The 206-nt window shown below is 52.4% G+C and overlaps 1 protein-coding gene across 1 annotated transcript in view; it reads right to left on the bottom strand.

Annotated features, from left to right (window-relative positions):
* The window catches only part of RPL7 (ribosomal protein L7), a 9079-nt gene extending 9010 nt beyond the window's left edge, over positions 1 to 69 (bottom strand). The window contains exon 1 of the mRNA XM_009335070.1: positions 31 to 69. Within this exon, the coding sequence (XP_009333345.1) occupies positions 31 to 69 (39 nt within the window). The remainder of the gene's footprint in view (positions 1 to 30) is intronic.
* Between the last annotated feature and the right edge of the window lie 137 nt (positions 70 to 206).

The following is a 206-nucleotide window of genomic DNA, read 5'->3' as shown; positions in this document are numbered from 1 at the left end:
ACAGGAGGCGGCAGTTGTTAGCTCACGGACGAAAATACTTTCCGTGTGCCGGTAGTTCTGAGTTGCCATCTCGGTCCGCGGTCGGTTAGATGTTAGTGGCCTCTCTATTTGGCTGACAGACCGAAAAACAAACAAAAAAAAACCCCCAACCACCGGGGTTTTGTTCAGCGGTTTCTCGCAGCTCAGCAGAGAAAACCCGAGGCACG

Source organism: Pygoscelis adeliae, unplaced genomic scaffold (genome assembly GCF_000699105.1).
Source record: "Pygoscelis adeliae isolate BGI_AS28 unplaced genomic scaffold, ASM69910v1 Scaffold101, whole genome shotgun sequence".
Lineage (NCBI taxonomy): Eukaryota > Metazoa > Chordata > Aves > Sphenisciformes > Spheniscidae > Pygoscelis > Pygoscelis adeliae.
The sequence above is the reverse complement of the archived record's forward strand: the minus strand, read 5'-3'. Positions and strand labels throughout refer to the sequence as shown.